This window comes from Thalassophryne amazonica, chromosome 13 (genome assembly GCF_902500255.1).
Source record: "Thalassophryne amazonica chromosome 13, fThaAma1.1, whole genome shotgun sequence".
Classification (NCBI taxonomy): domain Eukaryota; kingdom Metazoa; phylum Chordata; class Actinopteri; order Batrachoidiformes; family Batrachoididae; genus Thalassophryne; species Thalassophryne amazonica.
In genome coordinates, this window is record NC_047115.1 from 43,280,542 (window position 1) to 43,300,026 (window position 19,485).

The 19,485-nt window shown below is 45.2% G+C and overlaps 1 protein-coding gene across 4 annotated transcripts in view; it reads left to right on the forward strand.

Annotated features, from left to right (window-relative positions):
• Positions 1–19,485, forward strand: part of LOC117523261 (vinculin-like) — a 127,356-nt gene that overhangs the window by 56,210 nt on the left and 51,661 nt on the right. For all 4 annotated transcript variants that reach the window (XM_034184724.1, XM_034184725.1, XM_034184726.1 and 1 more), the window contains exon 2: positions 15,934–16,004. In XM_034184724.1, the coding sequence (XP_034040615.1) occupies positions 15,934–16,004 (71 nt within the window). The remainder of the gene's footprint in view (positions 1–15,933; positions 16,005–19,485) is intronic.

Below are 19,485 nucleotides of genomic sequence, written 5' to 3' on the forward strand. Positions count from 1 at the left end.
GGGTTATTTTTACAACGTAACTCCCACAATAAACGAGGAACCACTGTATATGATAAAATCGTTATCAAGTTGTTCACCAATGAATATAGCTTTTTACACCCTTCAGAAAACCATACAACATTTATCATTATAGGTATATGATAAAACTGTTATCAAGTTGTTTGGCCTCAGGGTGTATAGTTTTCTGAAGGGTGTATAAAGCCATATTTATTGGTGAACAACTTGATAATTGATAACTACATAACACATAATTACATTGACAATATCTTGTTCAAATGTACAATGTATCATTCATTTAAGATACAGTAGACCTTCTCTTTGGAAGACAGTGATGGCCTTGATGTGACAAAACTTTTTTTTAATCCAGTTTCATTTTCAACAATTACTTTCTTCTTTAAGTGGCACAGTCATGATTTATACTCAACAAAAATATAAACGCAACACTTTGGTTTTGCTCCCATTTTGTATGAGATGAACTCAAAGATCTAAAACTTTTTCCACATACACAATATCACCATTTCCCTCAAATATTGTTCACAAACCAGTCGAAATCTGTGATAGTGAGCACTTCTCCTTTGCTGAGATAATCCATCCCACCTCACAGGTGTGCCATACCAAGATGCTGATTAGACACCATGATTAGTGCACAGGTGTGCCTTAGACTGCCCACAATAAAAGGCCACTCTGAAAGGTGCAGTTTTGTTTCATTGGGGGGGGTATCAGTCAGTATCTGGTGTGACCACCATTTGCCTCATACAGTGCAACACATCTCCTTCGCATCATCCGTGAAGAGAACATCTCCAACGTGCCAAACACCAGCAAATGTGAGCATTTGCCCACTCAAGTCGGTTACGATGACGAACTGGAGTCAGGTCGAGACCCCGATGAGGACGACGAGCATGCAGATGAGCTTCCCTGAGACTGTTTCTGACAGTTTGTGCAGAAATTCTTTGGTTATGCAAACCGATTGTTTCAGCAGCTGTCCGAGTGGCTGGTCTCAGACGATCTTGGAGGTGAACATGCTGGATGTGGAGGTCCTGGGCTGGTGTGGTTACACATGGTCTGCGGTTGTGAGGCTGGTTGGATGTACTGCCAAATTCTCTGAACGCCTTTGGAGACAGCTTATGGTAGAGACATGAACATTCAATATATGAGCAACAGCTCTGGTTGACATTCCTGCTGTCAGCATGCCAATTGTACGCTCCCTCAAATCTTGCGACATCTGTGGCATTGTACCTTTCAGAGTGGCCTTTTATTGTGGACAGTCTAAGGCACACCTGTGCACTAATCATGGTGTCTAATCAGCATCTTGATATGGCACATCTGTGAGGTGGGATGGATTATCTCAGCAAAGGAGAAGTGCTCACTATCACAGATTTAGACTGGTTTGTGAACATATTTGAGGGAAATGGTGATATTGTGTATGTGGAAAAAGTTTTAGATCTTTGAGTTCATCTCATACAAAATGGGAGCAAAACCAAAAGTGTTGCGTTTATATTTTTGTTGGCTGAAGGATCACTTGGGAACACCAGGAGCTGCACACATTTTTCCATGTACAACTGGAGTTGTGTCAGGAAGGGCATCTGGTTTAAATCCCAATGTGGAGCTCAACCAGATCTTCTGTGGGAATCCTGAATAACTGAGGGGAACTGAAAATGGGAGGAGAAAAAAATTCCCACATCTTCCTTCTTTCAGTGATGGAATCTAACCATCGATGGGATGAAACAGCCTTCATGCTGTCCTTCAGCCTAGGTCACAAATTGCTTCAAATTTGTTCTGGATCCAAAATAAGTTCCAGATCAAATTCAAAATAAAATCCCTAATTTCTTCTAGGACATTATCCATCTGATCACCAAAGTTCACCAGCATCTTCTCACGGCTTTGTGGGTTAAATGTTGCTATGTTCCAAACATTCTTCTGGATCTCAGTTCCAGGATATATTCCAGACCACCACCAAAATTCACATATTTTCCAGAACTTATCCGCTCACCAAATTTAATTGAAATTACATCATTATTTTTTTATTTATCCGGCTAAAAGTTGAACAAACTGACAAATGCTGCTGAAAACCAGTAGAAGTAACTTTTCCTTCTCTGGTGTCACCAATTCAGTGTCCTGATGAACACATCTGACATGTATGCTTAGGGCGTGTAGACTTGTGTGGTATTATTGGAGCATTATTTATGGTAGTACATCCTTCTCATGAACATGTGCTAATTTACATCGAGGCAGAATTCAAGACGTTATATACGTAAGAGAAGTTTATGAAAATGCTCTTACATGAAGATAATTATTTGTTTTTTCTGTGCTTTGTATGTGTTGTGTAGGTGCGTAAGATAATCCGCGTGTGTAAAGGTATCCTGGAGTACTTGACAGTAGCTGAAGTGGTGGAGACCATGGAGGACCTCACATACACGAAGAACCTGGGACCAGGTCAGCAGAGACCTTCACTGATCTGTATTACTGAACCAAGCAGCTCACAGTTGCTACTCCCTGAGGACGAGTCAATGTGGTTCTTAAAATAGAACTTTCACACTCAAGTGTCGAAGAAAAAATCAACCCAACATTGACAAAATGATGTTCAGTAAAGTAGTTTGAAGATGGTTTTTTTTTTTGCATTTGTAGATTTTTTTTTTTCCCAGTTAGTCTTTTGAAAAAGTCATAAAAAAAAGCCTTTTAAGTGAGAATGTCCACCGCCACCTGAACCCGAGGAATACTGGAGCCGCCAAGTCCCGGAGTCCCCAGGTGGCACCTCTCCGGCGTGTGTCGGATTGGTACTGCTGGCAGAAAGCAAAAGACAGTCAAAGGGTGGGGTGTGTGAAACACAGTAACAATGGTGGAATACCACCTCCACCTCTCACTCAACAGTGGCAGGGGTCTCAGAGGAAAAGGAGCGCCGTCATGCACAGCCTCCACCAAAACGACCGGTTCTCCTGCAAACACTCACAATCACAGATTTATAAATCTCAAAAAAAGGCTGAGAGTAGTACCTCCAAATGAAGATGATATCTCGGCAGTTTGGTGGAGGTGTCTTCCTGCTTTTATACCAGATGTATGGATTAGTGACAGCTGTCACAGATGATGGGTGACAGCTGTCACACGGCTTGTTCCTGAGGCGGCAGCGCCTCTCGTGCCTGAAGCCCGCACTTCAGGCAGGGCGCCTTCTGGTGGTGGGCCAGCAGTACCTCCTCTTCTGGCGGCCCACACAACAGGACCCCCCCTCAACGGGCGCCTTCTGGTGCCGACCAGGCTTGTCCGGGTGGCGACGATAGAAATCGGCCAGGAGGGCCGGGTCCAGGATGAAGCCTCTTCACCCAGGAGCGTTCTTCGGGCCCATACCCCTCCCAGTCCACCAAATACTGGAAACCCCGGCCATGCGGCGGACGTCCAAGAGCCGGCGAACTGTCCAAGCCGCTCCCGTCGATAATACGGGCAGGAGGCGGCGCTGGACCGGGTGCACAGAGGGGGAGGGTGTGATGCGGTTTAATCCTGGAGACATGAAAGACCGGATGGATCCGCAGTGAGGCCGGGAGTTGGAGCCTCACTGCGGTTAGGATGAGGACCTTGAGGATGGGGAAGGGTCCAATGAAACGGTCCTTCAATTTGGGGGACTCGACCTGGAGAGGAATGTCCTTGGTGGAAAGTAGGGCTTGTAAGTAGGGGCCGGGGGCCGGGGACCGTCGACGGTCTGCATGGGCTTTAGCCCTCGTCCGGGCCCTCAACAAGGCCGAACGGGCGGTGCGCCACACCGACGGCATCTCGCAGGTGGGCCTGGACCGAGGGCACACCGACCTCTCCCTCCACCAAAGGAAACAAAGGGGGCTGGTACCCCAGCACACTCGAACGGGGAGAGGCCGGTGGCAGAGGACACCTGGTGTTATGAGCGTACTCGATCCAGGCCAGATGTTCACTCCAAGCCGTCGGGTGTGCGGAGGTCGTGCACCTGAGGGCCTGCTCCAACTCCTGGATGGCCCGTTCGACCTGTCCGTTAGTCTGCAGGTGATACCCAGACGAGAGGCTTACAGTGGCCCCCAGTTCCGGCAGAAACTTCTCCACACCTGCGAGGAGAACTGGGGACCGCGATCCGAAACGATGTCTGTTGGTATCCATGCAGCCGGACAACATGGTGGCGAGGAGATCCGCTGTCTCCTGGGCCGACGGGAGCTTCGGGAGGGCCACGAAGTGGGCCGCCTTGGAGAAACGGTCCACTATCGTGAGTATGGTGGTGTGTCCCCGGGACGGCGGGAGGCCTGTGACAAAATCCAGACCGATGTGAGACCAGGGGCGGTGAGGCACAGGAAGTGGCTGTAGAAGTCCCTGTGCCTTCTGGTAGTCAGCCTTGCCCCTGGCGCAGGTGGTGCAGGCCTGGATGTAAGCCGGACATCAGTCTCCAGGGACGCCCACCAGAAGCGCTGCCGGACTACTGCCACGGTCCTACGCACCCCTGGGTGGCAGGAGAGTTTGGACCCGTGACAGAAGTCTAGGACGGCAGCCCTGGCTCTGGTGGGACGTATAGTCGTTCTTCGGTCCTGTTCCTGGATCCGGGCTCCGTGCCAGGGCCTCCCGGACGGTCTTCTCCACGTCCCAGGTCAGAGCAGCCACGATAGTGGACTCCGGGAGAATGGGTTCCGGTGGATCCGACAGCTCGGTCTTGACTTCCTGTTCATGCACCCGGGACAGGGCATCCGATCTTTGGTTTTTGGTCCCGGGGCGGTAGGTGATCCGGAAGTCAAAACGGCCGAAAAACAGTGACCAGCGGGCTTGCCTGGGGTTCAGTCGCTTGGCGGTCCTGATATACTCCAGGTTCCGGTGGTCAGTGAAAACCGTGAAAGGCACAGACGCTCCCTCCAGCAGGTGTCTCCACTCCTCAAGGGCCTCTTTCACCGCAAGGAGCTCTCGATTGCCCACGTCATACTTCCGCTCTGCTGGGGTCGACCTGCTGGAAAAATAGGCACACGGGTGAAGAACCTTATCGGTTTCTCCGCTCTGGGATAGCACGGCTCCTATCCTGAATCAGAGGTGTCCACTTCAACCACAAACTGGCGACCAGGATCGGGCTGCACCAAGACCGGTGCAGTCGAGAACCGGCGTTTCAACTCCCTAAACGCGGCTTCGCACCGATCCGACCAGGTGAAGGGAACTTTTGGTGAGGTCAGGGCCGTCAGGGGGCTAACAACCTGACTAAACCCCTTAATGAACCTCCTGTAGAAATTTGCGAAGCCGAGGAACTGTTGCAGCTTCCTACGGCTTGTAGGTTGGGGCCAGTCTCTCACCGCTGCGACCTTGGCCGGATCCGGGGAGACGGAGTCGGAGGAGATGATAAACCCCAGGAAGACAAAGAAGTGCGGTGAAACTCACACTTCTCGCCCTTCACAAACAACCGGTTCTCCAACAACCGCTGCAGACCGACGTACCATGCCGTACATGGGTCTCAGGGTCCGGAGAAAAGATGAGTATATCATCCAGATCTACGAAGACGAATCGGGCAGGAAGTCACGCAAGACGTCATTAACCAAAGCTTGGAACATCGCGGGGGGCGTTAGTGAGGCCGAAACGGCATGACCAGGTACTCAAAATGACCTAACGGGGTGTTTAAATGCCGTCTTCCATTCGTCTCCCTTCCGGATCCGAACTAGGTGGTATGCGTTCCTAAGATCCAACTTTGTGAAGATTTTGGCTCCATGCAGGGGGGTGAACACTGAATCCAACAAAGGCAACGGGTATCGGTTGCGAACCGTGATCTCGTTCAGCCCCCGATAATCAATGCATGGACAAAGACCGCCATCTTTTTTTCCCACAAAAAAGAAACCCGCTCCCATCGGAGAGGTGGAGTTACAGATCAGCCCGGCAGCTAAGGAGTCCCGGATGTAGGTCTCCATCGATTCGCGCTCAGGTTGGGAGAGGTTGTACAGCCTGCTGGACGGGAACTCCACGCCTGGCAACAAATCGATGGCACAATCATATGGACGGTGCGGGGGAAGAGTGAGTGCCCGATCCTCGCTAAAAACGTCAGCAAGGTTGTGGTACTCAACCGGCACCGCCGACAGATTGGGGGGTACTTGGACCTGCTCCTTAGCCTGGGAACCGGGAGGAACCGAGGATCCCAAACACCTCCGATGGCAGGTTTCGCTCCACTGTACCACCACCCCGGACGGCCAATCAATCCGGGGATTGTGTTTCAACATCCAGGGGAACCCCAGAATCACACGGGAGGTAGAAGGAGTCACAAAAACTCAATCTCCTCCCTATGATTCCCTGACACTACCAGAGTTACTGGTGGTGTCTTGTGTGTGAGTAAAGGGAGTAGGGTGCCATCTAGTGCTCGCACCTGCAATGGTGTAGGTCGCGCCACCAGAGGGAGCCCTACCTCCCTGGCCCATCTGCTGTCTAACAGATTCCCTTCTGACCCTGTGTCTACCAGTGCTGGGGCCTGAAGGGTTAAATCCCCACTAAGGATTGTAACTGGGAGTCGTGCGGCAATATGTGTGTGTCCCACGTGAATTTTTTGGCCCACCCTAAGCCCAGTCTCTAGGGGCAGGCATTGGTGTTTAACCGTTCGGGGCAATCGCTCAATTGATGCTCCATTGAGCCACAAACAAAACACGCCCCGCGTGGAAACCTCCTCTGTCTATTAGGTGGTCTAAATGTGGCCCTGCTCGTGTCCATAGCTTCGTCAGCAGGGGGAGCTGTCGCCCCACGGGACGTAGATGCCAGGGAGCGTGGGAAGGGCGGACCTTTCTCGGACCCAGAAGGAAGAGGGACTGCGCGCACCCGGCCACGTCCTTCGTCTCGTTCCCGACGGCGTTCCTCCAACCGATTGTCTAACCGTATAACGAGATCAATAAGCCCATCTAATTCCCGCGGTTCATCCTTGGCCACTAGGTGCTCCTTTAGGACTGACGACAGTCCATTTACAAAGGCGGCGCGGAGCGCAGCGTTATTCCAGCTGGACCTCACAGCCGCGATGCGGATGTCGACTGCATAAGCAGCTGCGCTCCGGCGTCCTTGTCTCATCGACAGCAGCACGGTTGAAGCGGTCTCTCCCCTGTTAGGGTGATCAAACACAGTTCTAAACTCCCTCACAAACCCAGTGTATGTGTGAAGGAGCCATGAATTTTGCTCCCAAAGCGCCGTAGCCCAAGCATGTGCCTCTCCCCGAAGCAGAGTGATCACATAAGCTATTTTGCTTGCGTCTGACGCGTACATGACGGGACGTTGTGCGAAGACGAGCGAACACTGCATAAGAAAGTCCGCGCACGTCTCCACACAACCTCCGTACGGCTCAGGAGGGCTTATGTATGCTTCAGGGGATGGTGGGAGGGGTTGTTGGACCACCACTGGAACGTTAATATCTAGCACAGGATCGACAGGAGGAGGAGCTGCAGCAGCGCCCTGAGTGCTCGCCGCCACTTGCGCGGAGAGAGCCTCCACCCTGCGGTTCAGGAGGATGTTTTGCTCGGCTATTTGATCCATTCGAGCCGTAAAGGCAGTGAGAATATGCTGTAGCTCACCAATCACGCCTCCTGCAGATGCCTGCGCTCCCTGCTCTCCCATTGGTTGTTCAACAGCCTGGTGACGCCCCTCGGAGTCCATGACGCTGGCCGAGATATCCTGTTGGGAAAGTGTAGTGACACGGACCCACAACAGGGGGCGTAAATGAACGGACAATGGAAGAAGTCAAATTATAACACTTTACTGGTGTGAATGTCACAACCAAACACAGCAGAATCAGAATGTGCAACAGTCAATTAATAAAGGTGTCGTGTGGGCAGGCTCGACGATAGGAGACGCCCGTCAGGAAACGAACCGGAACCACACGATTTCCACCGCCACCTGAACCCGAGGAATACTGGAGCCGCCAAGTCCCGGAGTCCCCAGGTGGCCACCTCTCCGGCATGTCGGATCTGGTACTGCTGGCAGAAAGCAAAAGACAGTCAAAGGGTGGGTGTGTGAACACCCAGTAACAATGGTGGGAATGCCACCTCCACCTCTCACTCAACACGTTGCAGTGGTCTCAGAGGAAAAGGAGCGCCGTCATGCACAGCCTCCACCAAAACGACCGGTTCTCCTGCAAACACTCACAATCACAGATTTATAAATCTCAAAAAAAGGCTGAGAGTAGTACCTCCAAATGAAGATGATATCTCGGCAGTTTGGTGGAGGTGTCTTCCTGCTTTTATACCAGATGTATGGATTAGTGACAGCTGTCACAGATGATGGGTGACAGCTGTCACCACGGCTTGTTCCTGAGGCGGCAGCGCCCTCTCGTGCCTGAAGCCCGCACTTCAGGCAGGGCGCCTACTGATGGTGGGCCAGCAGTACCTCCTCTTCTGGCGGCCCACACAACACAGTTGTCAGGTTTGTATGTGTACATCGTCAATGTGTCATCAAAGGTGACGTAAACCTTTCAATGTTCAAACATTCTTTATACTACAAACTGTGTGTGTGTGTGTGTGTGTGTGTGTGTGTGTGTGTGTGTGTGTGTGTGTGTGTGTGTGTGTGTGTGTGTGTGTGAGATATTGGCAGAAGACAAATGTAGAGCATAAGACCAAATTTTTTTACCCAAGGCCATCAAATATGGCCATCGGGTATTGCAAAGACTTTGCATCCATCTGTCTGTCCAGTCTAGCCCTGCCAGAGTCTTCAAATTCACTGAAAACATTCTTGGAACACAGTCCTTGGACAAGTTCAAAGATGGCTAACCTTGACCTATTTTAAGAGGTATTTTAATTTTGTTTTTTATTTATTTATTTATTTATTTTGAGTGGCGGAGGTGACAGCCAATCACAGTAGAGCGGCACCATGACGTCAGTAGCAGGTCTCTCTATAGCACTGGTACCACAGTCTCTTATACTGGTAGCGTGTTTTTGAAAACATGGCTGTGATTGGTCCATCTGATACGTCGGCTGCTATTGGCTATCACGCCATGCTCTGTGATTGGCTGTGGCGTAACCGCCGAAAATGTAAGTTGGTTCCACTCCTCCAGAGACTGTGGTACCAGTGCTACATTGTAAACAAAGGCTGCAGCCAATCAGAGAGCGGCGTGTCTCAGCCAATCAGCAAAATGTCAGAATCCCGACTAAAAGTCACGTGACCAAATAACACGATACGATTCCTTTGCACTGGCTGGAGGAGTGGAACCAACTTAGTCTCTCTAAAAAGCTTCATTTATGTGTTTATGTATAACATGTTTGTCATATATTCTGTAAAAGCTAGTGAGAAATAAACACTTCTAATACTGAAAACACTGTTTTTGGAACCTAATAACACCTCTGAAGTGATTTACAAGACATTTAGCCGACATTAGCGAGGTGATGTCATAGGCTTGTAGCTAGCTGCAAACTCCTTTTTGTTTGTGTGTAAATATAACCTTTTTTCACATATTATGTAAAAGCTAGCAAGAAATAATAACTTCTAAAACTGAAAATGCTGTTTTGAAACCTGATAATACCTCTAGAGTGGTTTAAATGACATTTCGCGGACGTCAGTGTGCATGCTAACATCCGCTAACTCAAAGCTAACTTCTGCTCTTCTCAAAAGCTCATAAATGTAAATATTATTTATGATTGATTGATAGACTGATTAACTGATAGAGGGCCTATAATGAACATGTACAAATTGTAAGTAAAACAATCTTAATAATTAATGTAAATAACAATAAATGTATTATATATATATATATATATATATATATATATATATATATATATATATATATATATATTGCACTGGGATACCAACTAAACAACAGCCGACAATATTTTAGCATTGCATTATACAACCCCTGGCAAAAATTATGGAATCACCGGCCTCAGAGGATGTTCATTCAGTTGTTTAATTTTGTAGAAAAAAAGCAGATCACAGACATGACACAAAACTAAAATCATTTCAAATGGCAACTTTCTGGCTTTAAGAAACACTATAAGAAATCAGGAAAAAAAATTGTGGCAGTCAGTAATGGTTACTTTTTTAGACCAAGCAGAGGGAAAAAAATATGGAATCACTCAATTCTGAGGAATAAATTATGGAATCATCCTGTAAATTTTCATCCCCAAAACTAACACCTGCATCAAATCAGATCTGCTTGTTAGTCTGCATCTAAAAGGAGTGATCACACCTTAGCTGTTGCACCAAGTGGACTGACATGAATCATGGCTCCAACATGAGAGATGTCAATTGAAACAAAGGAGAGGATTATCAAACTCTTAAAAGGGGGTAAATCATCACGCAATGTTGCAAAAGATGTTGGTTGTTCACAGTCAGCTGTGTCTAAACTCTGGACCAAATACAAACAACATGGGAAGGTTGTTAAAGGCAAACATACTGGTAGACCAAGGAAGACATCAAAGCGTCAAGACAGAAAACTTAAAGCAATATGTCTCAAAAATCGAAAATGCACATCAAAACAAATGAGGAACGAATGGGAGGAAACTGGAGTCAATGTCTATGATCGAACTGTAAGAAGCCACCTAAAGGAAATGGGATTTACATACAGAAAAGCTAAACGAAAGCCATCATTAACACCTAAACAGAAAAAAACAAGGTTACAATGGGCTAAGGAAAAGCAATCGTGGACTGTGGATGACTGGATGAAAGTCATATTCAGTGATGAATCTCGAATCTGCATTGGGCAAGGTGATGATGCTGGAACTTTTGTTTGGTGCCGTTCCAGTGAGATTTATAAAGATGACTGCCTGAAGAGAACATGTAAATTTCCACAGTCATTGATGATATGGGGCTGCATGTCAGGTAAAGGCACTGGGGAGATGGCTGTCATTACATCATCAATAAATGCACAAGTTTACATTGATATTTTGGACACTTTTCTTATCCCATCAATTGAAAGGATGTTTGGGGATGATGAAATAATTTTTCAAGATGATAATGCATCTTGCCATAGAGCAAAAACTGTGAAAACATTCCTTGCAAAAAGACACATAGGGTCAATGTCATGGCCTGCAAATAGTCCGGATCTTAATCCAATTGAAAATCTTTGGTGGAAGTTGAAGAAAATGGTCCATGACAAGGCTCCAACCTGCAAAGCTGATCTGGCAACAGCAATCAGAGAAAGTTGGAGCCAGATTGATGAAGAGTACTGTTTATCACTCATTAAGTCCATGCCTCAGAGACTGCAAGCTGTTATAAAAGCCAGAGGTGATGCAACAAAATACTAGTGATGTGTTGGAGCGTTCTTTTGTTTTTCATGATTCCATAATTTTTTCCTCAGAATTGAGTGATTCCATATTTTTTTCCCTCTGCTTGGTCTAAAAAAGTAACTGTTACTGACTGCCACATTTTTTTTTTCCTGATTTCTTATAGTGTTTCTTAAAGCCAGAAAGTTGCCATTTGAAATGACTTTAGTTTTGTGTCATGTCTGTGATCTGCTTTTTTTCTACAAAATTAAACAACTGAATAAACATCCTCCAAGGCCGGTGATTCCATAATTTTTGCCAGGGGTTGTATTTTAGACTATTATAGACAATGTGTCCAACTTTCTGAATCATCATCATGCAACTTTTATAGAAATTCATTGATATATTATGCCATAATTAACTATCATGTTGACAAACCTAATGGGGGAAAAAGCTTAAGTTCTTTTGTTGGTGATGGCTATGAGAAGAGAAAGGTTTTACTATGTTTTTAAAATGCTGTAGAGGTGTGTGCTGGGGGCTTAGTTTATTAATTTCTTTATTTTATTTTGTAAAATAAAATTATTTTGCCTGTACAAACCAAGCATATCATAATGTTTAGTAAAATGTTGATAAATTGAGATTTTATTATTATTGTTGTTGTTGTTGTTAGTTTGAGCAGTCAGAGTCCTCAGTGATAAAAATGCATCTGACTGTATGAACACGTGTCATAACTGGATACATAAGGATAAGATTAAAGGCCTAAAATGCCACACTTTTTTGTAATATCAAAAATAATTATTTTAAAATGTGCTGGCCCTATTTTCTTGTGTAGATCCACATAAAAACGTATATAGTCTTTGCACCACATTTCATAAAAGTCTGCTTATCAGTGTCTTTCTTATCCTGCAATGTTATTTCACACAGCTGCAAAATGTCATGCTATTCTGAAAACCATTCATTAGAATTCTAAGGTCATCCTCCACGATAGAACCTCCTGCTCACCAGGTTCTACGGTGTTCTGAAGGAGGAATGCCTCACATTTACTCCCCTGGTCATCATGGCCAAACAACTTAATCTTTGTCTCTTCTGATGTCAAATGTTCCTCCTGAAGGTCTCTCTCTCTCTCTCTCTCTGTGTCTTTGTCCATTTCAATTTAGAACAGATCCTTCTCTCTTGAATAATAATCTCTCAGCCCGTGGTGATGTAAAACACATTTGACTATAAACACTCGGTGGGTTTCCAAACTTGTGCAGTTTGAAGCAACGTATTGAAAATATGCTTAATGGAAACACCTGAATTAAAAAAAAAACCCCAACCTCATAAATATCGCTAAAACATGTTTGCTTTCACATGAGGTGGTTTTTCAGGTGACTCTGGAAAAAAATGGAATGGAAAAACTTTTCCTGCTATTACAGTTCTCATAACGTACAGAAATGGACTGGTACATATGGAGAGAAGAGATGGAGATCTTATAAACCTTATAAGAGATGACGTTATGGAAATACTGGATTATAAAAAACAAAACAACAAAATTACAATATTTAGTGGGACTTAGTCTTCCATCACTTTGATTACTGTTCTCTCAAGATCCTTGTTGGAATGGCGGTTATCACGAGAAGGTAAAACCCAGCAGTTACATTCTATCACTCAGTGGAAACGCTGTCATTTCACTCTAGTGTTTGGTCGACATTCTGAAAATATGACTTACCCTTTGTGCAAATGTGTAATGGAAACCAGGCTAGTGACAGTGGTGTTCCAGCAACTCCCAGTTTATGCCAGGCTTGTGGCTTGCTGGTTCTTGGACTGTTCCTAGCCATCTGAGACTATTTCTTCTCAGCTGAGGATGACAGTTTTGCTTTTCTTCCAGACCTTGGCAGAGTGGCTACATCTCCTAACTACTTGTACTTCGGTACAGTTATTTGAACTGATGGTCTTAGAATCTGTGGTTGTTTATAAATGGCTTCAAGAGACACTCCTTGTTTCTGCGCTGATCTCCCTGGACTTTCCCATTGTGCTGTGTGTTGGTCAATCCAGTGAGCTACATTATGTTAGAGTTATGTTTATGTTCAAACACAGGAGGCACCAGCTGTAGTTAATCAGGCTCACTAACAAGAAATTAAGAAACCATGGCAACTTAAAAGATATTTTGGAACTTTCAGCATCACTGAAAGGGCAGATGTGTGTGAAAATACTCGAGTTTTTGTGTGTTATGGCAAAAGGACCAACTTTTGCACATAAATTGTATGATATTAAAGGATTATTAACCAAGCGCGAGGTTAATAATTAATTTATTATATGGCTGTTATACATATAAACTTACAGTATCACCCGAATATGCTGCTGACGGTGTTGAGCTCGTTCGCTTTCTTCACCTCTATGAAGAACTTGCTAACAGATGGTCTGGTCGTTAGCTGGTAAGCTTTCAACCTGTGTGTTTTTTCGATGCTGTTGAGGCATGTATGGAGTACGTTCATGTCCCACTTGCGTTTTGTAATCGTGTTTTTAGCTTCCTGGCTTGTAAAGAAAATACGTGTTGGGGACGACTGTCATGGAAACTGGTCTGATATGGGAAAATAAGAGACCGGTAATCAGCCAATCAGAGCGTGTTTAGCGTTGCAGCTATATATATATATATACAATATTCTCCTGGCATCTGTCCGTCTGCAGGAGACGATGGTGTAGTGTCCAGTTTGTTTTTTGCTTCTTTTTCTGTTTGTTTGTTTGTTTTTCAATTCAATTTTAGTTAATTTCATTTATATAGTGCCAAATCACAACAAAGCTGCCACAAATAAGGTTTAACCTTACCAACCCCTAGAGCAAGCACACACGCAACAGTGGTAAGGAACAACTCCCTCTGATGATTTGAGGAAGAAACCTAGAGCAGACCAGACTCAAAAGGGCGGCCCTTTGATTGGGCCCATGCTATCAACACAGTTGGCAATACAAATATACAGGAAATTTGCACCTGCACCTGTGCGAATGACTTATCATTCCAATGCACAAGTAACAATCTCTGCTGCATTTGTTGCACATGTACTGTGATGCCTGCTGAGGCTTCCCCACTGTCGCTCCTTCCTGCTAGCTCATTGCTTAGCAAGGCCTGCTCAGCCCTCTGTGCACCTGTTCTGACAGTAAGGCGCCAGGCTGCACGTTCCCCCATATATATATCTATATACATAAAGAGCTACATCTGTCTGTCCGGGATAAATTCCCAAACTATAATATGTAGCCCTAAAAATTATATATATTCTGAATCCGCATGACATGGGGAACAAACTGGTACCATTTTTTTAAAAAGTTGAACTGAAAATTATCCCCAAAATAGCCATTTATGTAAGACCATACAGTGTACCATGTGCTTTTCATGCTGCCACTTCTGTCTGTCTTTTTGTGTGTCCGGGATAAACTCCCAAACTATAATATGTAGCCCTAAAAATTTTATATATTCTGAATCCGCATGACATGGGGAACAAACTGGTACCATTTTTTTTAAAAGTTGAACTGAAAATTATCCCCAAAATAGCCAGCTGTGGGTATGACCAGGCAGATTCAAATTTCCAGCCCTGTATATGTGTTGGCCATCTCTGTTTATTTAATCCCTTTCTTCAGCTACTTTATGTTCTCAACTGTTAAGCACCTGACTGTCCTGTACAACCCAGTTTGTCTTCCTGACTGAATACATTCATTTTATGTTTGTAAAATTGCAATTTAAAAACAGTGAAATACACCACTACCTCAGTTTTGATTCACTGATATTTACATTTACTGTTACCTACCTTTTGTGTGTAATTTTGTTATAAATTTGATTGCAAAACAAAGTCTGCATGAAGGACTTAAAATGTGTTTGTCTTTTAACCAAGTATTTCCACTTAGTTTGGGGAGTCCACCTCTTATAGTTCTGCTGGACAAACTTTAGCCCGTTACCTATTACTGTATATTTATAAGCCATCAGCATTACAAAAACAAATGTTGGGCAATTGTTTTGATTAAAATGATTGGCATTTGGTTTAGGTCTAAAACAGGTTAACCTGGGCAGCGCCGGGTACCCCAGCTAGTGTTTGTGTGTGATATATATATAAATTAGATATAATGCGAAGCTCAATTTCTATCTTTTTTAAAATCAATGTTATTAAAGTTGAAATGGATTCAGTGTGTAAGAAAACATAGAAAACAACACTTCATTTATTGTTTTTGTACATGCTAAATCCATTGCAAGCACAAATACATTGATTAAAAAAGTAAGAAAGAAAAAGAAAAAACTGAGCTTGGCATGACAATCAAAATCTGTTCTATTGCAATGTCTTAGCAAAATTTGGTGCTTTTACCATAAACGTACAGTCCTTTCACATCTCTGCTCTGCTAATAGCCTAAGTAGCATTTTTGATCCTGGGTTGATTTTAGAAAATCCCAAATAAATTCAAGTTTGTGCATCAAATTCCTTGGATACTTTGTAATACGTATATGTTGTAAAATGATTCTGCTCCAGTAAAAGAGCAGTTCAGAGAAGTAACTGAAAGAGCAATATTGCCATGACATTCATGTCCATGAGTGAATGCAAACTTCTGAGCACTCGTGTGTTGTACTCCAAGAAACACACAACAACAACCACATCTTTTGACAAACCAACGTTTTGGTCAATCACAATTGTCTGGTTTTCCTAAATGTATAACTGATATGACACACATGCATAGATGAAATCGGTTTGAATTAGTCACCGACAGTTGAACTGTCATCAGTCTGGTACCATAAGTCGTATTTGTTGCTGAAGGCATAATAAACTGAACGTTGAAATGTGTCGCAGGTGGGGAAGGACACTGTCCAAACCACAGAAGACCAGGTGATGAAGAGGGACATGCCTCCTGCCTTCATTAAGTAAGTCGCCAACAGCTGCTCCAACTGAATCAGTGTGAAGAAAAAGTGCTGCTTGTTTTTCCTCCGCACAGCTCTGTCACTGACTGCATCGCATAATTAACCAGTGAGGAAAAACGATGGAAATAATCCACGCTATCTCCTCAGACAGAGCACTTGTTTAAAAGATGTGATTCAGAGTTTGGAAATGTGGCTGTGATCCCAACTTCAACAAAGAGCCACTTCTGAGGCGAGCGTGGAGACGGTGCTGCTCCACCAGCATCCAGATGCTGTTTACTGTTTGCTGCCTTGCCCCTGATGAGCTGACATGGACTCGGGTGCCGGCTGAGAGCTGGTGCTCAGCAATCCTGAAACTCAAACATCAAGACTGTGTTGTCTCGCCTGTATGCACCTTTAACATCATAATACGTTTATTGTGCGTCATTTGCTTTTCTGATGTCCTTTTCTTCAGTTTCTACTGCAGAAGTAGTTTGACACAGGCTGAGACGCCGCTGTCTCAAGCTCGCGCACACACAGAGTAACACACCATGAATCTCACTCACGCGGCTTAGGAGGAGGGGGGCATGTGGGAATGTGAACCCGCCTAAATATAGATGCACCAGCAGCCATCGATACCCTGACCCGCGGTGGTCAGAAAGACGAGGAACTTGGCTTTATTCAAATTAAGTGACATGCTGCATTACAATTCCTTTATGAGATACTCAAGGCTTGATCCTTGGGTGGAAATGACAGAAACACCACATATCTCTGTATATGTGCACAGCTGCACTGCAAAAATCATTTAAATTTTTTGGCTCAGCACTGGCTGTCCTTATGCAGCCTTTCCTGACAGCTTGTAAGCCTAATCATCTCTTGTTACCAGGAGAGCTGTGTAATTTATCTGTGTGCACTGGCGACTGCAGAAGGTGGGCAGGGATGGCCAATGCCACCCCTGTAAATGTGTCACCACATTTACAGTACAGTGGACCCTCCATGGCTTCTGACTGTCCATCTACATTGCAGACCTTCTATCCAACTCACACCTCTCTAAAGTAGGCTTCTGTCTACCTCTGCCAGGTGATACGTTGGCATCCCTTTGGCCTTTTACAGTTGGTGTAATGGTTTAGCAATGGTTCCCAACACAGAACTACTATAAGAGAAGGCCAAAGCAGGTTTACTGTCCACACACAATAACAGCACAGTTCTGTAGCTGGTACCAGCCTTGGCGTTAAACAGGCAATAAGTCAGGGAAATTGGTGATCAGGCTAAACAGGCAACAGTCTTTCTCAGGGAGACATGAGACAGTAATCCAAAAATTCAGGTAAAAGCTCAATCACAAATGTTCTCATGAAAAGCAATCAATACAAAAGGACAGGCAAAAATCAGGAAGGCAGGATGTCAGCAAAGCAACAATAATGGAAATAAGCACTGGATGTTCAGCCAAATACACCTGCTTTGCCCTCTGCAAAGTCAAGAACCTCTGAACCATTTTACCATTGATGCCACATCTGTGGCAAACGATGTGGTCACCATAAGCCGCCCTAAATGTGCCTCTGGTCACACTGAAATCACCCATGACCAGAGGAGTGTCACCTCTGAGGCAGTCAATCATCAACCAGAGTGAAGCTGTGAGTAAAAAAATCTCCCTCACCAAGAGTTCACTCACCCCTTTCTTTCAGATTGTACACTGTGGCAACAATCAGGATACCCAAGGAATGCCTACGTTTGAGTTTCATAATATGCGCATTGACGGGTGAGATCTGACACTATCAGAAAGAGCCAGTCCACCACCACAACTCACACTCCCTCAGTAAGGTGACCACTGGAACAACTCAACCAAAATAGGTGTGCACCAAGATCTGTCCACGTCTAGGTCTGTTAACTCAGAGAGCACTGCCTGCCAGCAAGTTTGGACCCGGGTCTTGCTATACAGTATACAGCCACAGCATTGTACCAGTCACCATCCTCCAGAGACAGGAGTCTGAGTGCCCTCCAGTAGTGTCTTCTCTTTCAGGGCTATCCTTTTGTGGAAACCAGCAAAAGAATGCACAAACTGGTGTCTAGCTTTGTGAAATGTTTTGTGGCAGCACGAATGCCATTCCTGCCCCTCACTAGTTTAACACCGTGCCCGGGACAAGTGCCAGAAAGAAAGGATATGGAGTGTGGAATTGTATAAAACTGCACAGTTAGCACAACGTGTGAGGTTTCACACACATACTGGTTATGATCCACTAATGTATGTGTGGGTACGCTATATACGAGGGCTGTCAATAAAGTATAGGTCCTTTTTATTTTTTTCAAAAACTATATGGATTTCATTCATATGTTTTTACGTCAGACATGCTTGAACCCTCGTGCGCATGCGTGAGTTTTTCCACGCCTGTCGGTGACGTCATTCGCCTGTGAGCACTCCTTGTGGGAGGAGTCGTCCAGCCCCTCGTCGGAATTCCTTTGTCTGAGAAGTTGCTGAGAGACTGGTGCTTTGTTTGATCAAAATTTTTTCTAAACCTGTGAGACACATCGAAGTGGACACGGTTCGAAAAATTAAGATGGTTTTCCGTGAAAATTTTAACGGCTGATGAGAGATTTTGAGGTGATACTGTCGCTTTAAGGACTTCCCACGCAGTGGGACATCGCGCAGCGCTCCCAGGCGCCGTCGTCAGCCTGTTTCAAGCTGAAAACCTCCACATTTCAGGCTGTATTGATCCAGGACGTCGTGAGAGAACAGAGAAGTTTCAGAAGAAGTCAGTTTCAGCATTTTATCCGGATATTCCACTGTTAAAGGAGATTTTTTTAATGAAAGACGTGCGGACGGCCGTGGTGCGGCGGCACAGGAAAAACACCTCCGTGTTGATAACCATTTGTAAAATCCAGGCGGCTTTTGATGGCATTCAATGGAGTGAGTATCTGAGAAATTGTTTAACAGTTGGGCATGTTCCAACTTGTCCTTAAGGCTTCCAACAGAGGTGTTTTTCCTGTGGCGGAGCGTCGCGGCGGCTGTGAGCCGACGCTGCAATCCGTCCGCACGTTTTTCATTAAAAAAATCTCCTTTAACAGTGGAATATCCGGATAAAATGCTGAAACCGACTTCTTCTGAAACTTCTCTGTTCTCTCACGACGTCCTGGATCAATAGAGCCTGAAATGTGGAGGTTTTCAGCTTGAAACAGGCTGACGACGGCGCCTGGGAGCGCTGCGCGACGTCCCACTGCGTGGGAAGTCCTTAAAGCGACAGTATCACCTCAAAATCTCTCATCAGCCGTTAAAATTTTCACCGAAAACCAGCTTAATTTTTCGAACCGTGTCCACTTCGATGTGCCTCACAGGTTTAGAAAAAATTTTGATCAAACAAAGCGCCAGTCTCTCAGCAACTTCTCAGACAAAGGAATTCCGACGAGGGGCTGGACGACTCCTCCCACAAGGAGTGGTCACAGGCGAATGACGTAACCGACAGGCGTGAAAAAACTCTCGCTTGCCCACGAGGGTTCAAGCATGTCTGATGTAATC